Source organism: Aplysia californica, unplaced genomic scaffold (genome assembly GCF_000002075.1).
Source record: "Aplysia californica isolate F4 #8 unplaced genomic scaffold, AplCal3.0 scaffold00352, whole genome shotgun sequence".
NCBI classification, from domain to species: domain Eukaryota; kingdom Metazoa; phylum Mollusca; class Gastropoda; order Aplysiida; family Aplysiidae; genus Aplysia; species Aplysia californica.
This window is the reverse complement of record NW_004797622.1, coordinates 166,008-170,437: the sequence shown is the minus strand read 5'-3', so window position 1 is coordinate 170,437 and position 4,430 is coordinate 166,008. Positions and strand designations below refer to the sequence as shown.

Genomic DNA, 4,430 nt, shown 5'->3' with positions numbered 1-4,430 from the left:
CTTCTCCCCTTCTTCTTTTTTATGTTTGTTACTCTCGTGTAACACCTCTAATCTTCTGGCGCTCATATGACCTTAACCTCTTCACTGCTGAGTAGACGTATGTTCTGGCTTGTTTTCTCCACTTATATTGTTTTATCGGGTTGACAAAAAGAAGTTTTATTTGGTATAGTTACAGCTTGCGATTTTGCTTATTCTGAAACAATTCTCTGTGTTTAAATATTCCTTGAATTAACATTTTATCTTGTCAGTAGCCTACAGATGTTGGTGGGCATTTTTTTCAGCAGTGAAGAGGTTAATATGTCTGTCCCCATAGAATTATGCAAATTTAGAAGGCCAAATTATGCTTAAAAAAAAAGCAGAATTATGCAAAAATTATGCAAGTTACCGAACACCATTCGCGACATGTTTTGCACTTTTTCAACTCGAAGTTTCATGATTTTCATGTTTTATGTACAGAAAAATTAAAAACAGAACATATCAGTATCAGTAATTTGTTGTGTACAGTGGAGTTTCACTTATAACGAGTCCGGAAATAACTAGAAGTCTGTTATAAAGACACTATTCTGAAGCCCCGATTTTTATCTTCTTTATCGTTGTAATTAAAATACTGCTATAGCGCAGTCAAACAAACACGCGAGTCGGTTATAGCGGAATATTCCTGCTGCTGTGCACAGCGTATAGGCCAATTATAATATGTAAATCTTCGCCAGTTGAGAGACTTGTTGGTGATCTAGCGAAACAAAGAATGGGAGAGCCCATGTGTGTCAACAATGAAGGCCGCAGCGACTGAGTAGGGAGGGTGTGTCATGCGCAGACAAGCAGAACGCATCGTGTGATAGGCCAGCGTAAGCCTAGTTTAGATAATCAAGGCCTACCATGCCTCTCACTTCTCCGATGCGGGAATGGAGAGGTCACAGCAATGTGATGGGTTGAGCAAATGTGTGACGTGCGCAAGCTGACGGAAAGCACCACAGGGTGTGGTGGGGTGGGGGAAAATCAATGGGCGAGAGCCCAGAGCCTAGACGATCAGAGAATAGTTTTGCCCAGAGCCCTTTCTTTCTGATCGCCAACACCGAGATGCCAGTCGACATCGCTAGATTTAGCACAAGAGAAAGAAACCTGATTCGATTTTTGATCGAGTAAGACCTAGAGGTCATGTTGAATCAAAATCATCATCTGGGGAGATAGCAAAAGGAAATAAACAGAACACCAAACTCATAGATTAGGCCTACTTTACAGTTTCCCTTGAATTTATTACTGGATCCCTTATAGTATAGCGAGAATCCTGCTATAACGGACATTTTGCTCCGGTCCCCTCCCTCTCGTTATAACAGGATTCCACTGACATGAACAGAAAGTGAATCACCACAAATTTCCTTAAGCTTCTCGGTGATCCCATCTTAGCTGTTTTTATGATCCCATCCGGGTTTTTGAACACTTAGTGATGAGCGCAGATTCGTCCGTCATTTTGCTACGATCTGGTACAATATTAGGGTCAGCGGCATCTTTGATGACGTTCTTGGCGTCCGCTATGGTTTCCGGCAACTTCCTGTTCCTGGTCTCAGGTAGGATGAGGGTGAGCAGAGCCCCGACTATGCCGGCGGCACCAAACACCAGCTGAGGAAGAACTTGGCCAAACTGCCCGTGGACGTAGGTGTTCTGTGGGGGGGAAAGTGGACAATGTTGTTGGTTTCTCTTGTCGTTGATGGCGGAAAGAGGTCTTCGTTGTCCTTACGCCTTACGCAGAAGAAAAGCTCTATAGCTCGTTTACTTTTATCTGACAGCGGTTAAAACGGGATAAAAACAAATCGCTCTATTTAATCTTCCTGGGTTTTTGCATGCGGGTCTAAAAGTTGAGCGAACAATAGAATCTAAAAACCAATTCATTAAAAAGTCATTGCAAACTAAGGTTTCGCTTCGTTTTATCTAATGTAAGCCTAATGCGGGTCCGTTGAGCTGGCATTTGCTTACGTTTTCCATTTTGTTGAATTTGTAGGCCCACTCTCTAGGCTGAATTCATTTGACGATTTTGATAGTTTATCTTTCATTGCTGCATTTGAGCTCTCTATTTTGATATTTGATCGGGAAAAGGTGTAGCCTACACATTGTAATCATCGGAAAGCTTTTCAAACATAGAAAAAATTAGCCATAAAAGAAACTGCATGAAGGCAACCTAGAGACCATTTTAATAAGCTAAATTGACTGTCTGCTTCAAAGAGGTTATGGAGTGGGTGGTTGGCAGGTGCTCTGGTGTGGTTTGCTTCTTCTTTCTTATCAAACATCTCTCGTCCTTATCTCCCCTTCTTCTTTTTTATGTGTGTTACTCTCTACTCTCTTGTAACACCTCTAATCTTCAGGCGCTCAAATTACCGTATGCAGTTGCAAGCGCCGTAAAACCTCTACTAAAACTAAAGAGGTTTGCACAGACAAAGAGAGCCGTACATATCGTCGCCTCAGAAGTTTTTGTCCAAAGTGACTTATTCCCCCCTACTGACTCAAGTGTCTTTAGGCCATTCCCAAAGGGGAGACATTTCTCGTACAAGCACAGTAGAATTGTTAATGGGCTGATTCATGTCTTGCTCATAACTGTGCCTGATCTGCAGCAGGGAACTGCTGTCTTTTCTTTCTTAATCCTTACTATTGTAATTTTCCTCTACTTCTTTTGTATGTTTTTCACTCCCTTATGACCTGCTATTTCCGGGGTGCCTTGATAGTTGAAGCAGACATTGCGCTGTTGAAGCTAGAGAGGTGAGCAGAATAAGTCTGATTCCCTGTAAAGACGTATCTGTTGACACCCACCCCTTGGCGTTCATATGACCTTATACAGTAAAACCCTGTACTATATTTTTAAAAGTGACTAAAGTACACTTTGGACAAAAGCTTAATAAGAAGTTAATAGTTCTGAGGCGAAGATATATGTTAACCCACTTACCAGGTCAGCCACATAAGCGGAGGAAATCCCACCAATTCGAGCCACCATAGAGCAAGAGCCGAGACCAAAGGCCCGGCACTTGGTAGGAAACAACTCCGCCGTGTACGTGTACATGAGGATAGAGGCACTGGATATGGCCATCTTGCCGAGGAGAGACAGCGCCACCACGATCCAGCCTATGGCACAGAACAGGAGAAGTGTAAACGTCATTGGGCTGACGGGCTTTCCACGTTATAATAATAGCAATAATAATAATAATAATATTTAAGAGAGAGAGGGAGAGAGAGAGAGAGAGAGAGAGAGAAAGAATGTATGTGTGTGTGAGTGTGTGTGTGAGTGTTTGTGTGTATGAGTGTGTGTGTGTGTGTGAGAGAAAGAGAGAGAGAGAGAGAGAGTGCGCTCGTGTGCGTGTGTTTTTTGTGTGGGTGTATGTTTTCGAGTATGTGTGTGTGTGTGTGTGTGTGTGTGTGTGTGTGTGTGCGTGCGTGTGTGTGTGTTTTGTGTGCTTTTGAAAATCGCAAGTTTCTATCGTTTTTAAAAATCGTTTTGCAGTCTACGACGATGAAGCAAAATATTATGCTCAGGCCAATATATTATTATGTAGGTCAAACCATCACTACCCTTAGGGATAAACTCCACAACCACAGGTCATCTGTACACAATCACTCTTGCCCCCGGTCGGCCAACATTTTAATGTGGAATCTGGGCTCACATCCAACCCTCTCCTTCCGTAATATTGGTGAGCCATATTTAAAAGAACTTAAATTGACGACTTAACCACTCAAGTCGCATTCCAACTCCTCCCCCCTTACCCACTCCCTCCCTCCCAACAAATACAAACGCCACCCCTTCCTTTGTATCCCTACAATAATAATAACAACAGATAGCTTTTGTATAGCGTAAATTTCCTCCCAACCCCAGCAGACCTGAGAGCACTCTAAAACAATCTCAACGTCATGGGAAGCATACAGTGCAAGCTGCCATTTAAAGGCGTTAAAACACGAACTTTTTGACAAGATCTTTCAGTTTTTGTGGCTTAGTACCCATTCGCAACTGAATGAAGTGAGGGAAATTCGTGTAAAGTACAGTACAGTAAAGTAATGTACCTTTCACGAGGACACAAGGCCGGACCTGCGGCTGGAATCGGCGAACTCGCAACCTCACGGTTACGAGTCCGGTAGCCTTACCACTAGACCACTGACTTCACACCCAACCTCACGGTTACGAGTCCCGTAGCCTTACCACCAGACCACTGACTTCACCCATAACGTCATGGTTACGAGTCCGGTAGCCTTACCACTAAACTACCGACACCACTATTAGCCCGGCTTGACTCTGACAGTAGGTAAGGTCGGAATTTCGCCTTTTAAACACTATTTAACATTTTGAATTGTGTAAATTGGGGTGTAAAACACCTACACGAATAAAGAAAAAAAACTACAACAACCAGAAGACAACTCCCCCCCCCCCCCCCCCCACGAAAAGGGCTCCAGAATGG

General features: G+C 43.2%; 1 protein-coding gene across 1 annotated transcript in view; it reads right to left on the bottom strand.

The window, feature by feature from the left end:
- Positions 1 to 1,310: 1,310 nt before the first annotated feature.
- LOC101860348 (organic cation transporter protein-like) overlaps positions 1,311 to 4,430 on the bottom strand; it is a 21,273-nt gene continuing 18,153 nt past the window's right edge. Inside the window, exons 6-7 of the mRNA XM_013085171.2 lie at positions 2,933 to 3,161; positions 1,311 to 1,659 (exon numbers count right to left, since the gene is read on the bottom strand). Of these exons, the coding sequence (XP_012940625.1) occupies positions 1,411 to 1,659; positions 2,933 to 3,161 (478 nt within the window). The 3' untranslated portion in view covers positions 1,311 to 1,410. The remainder of the gene's footprint in view (positions 1,660 to 2,932; positions 3,162 to 4,430) is intronic.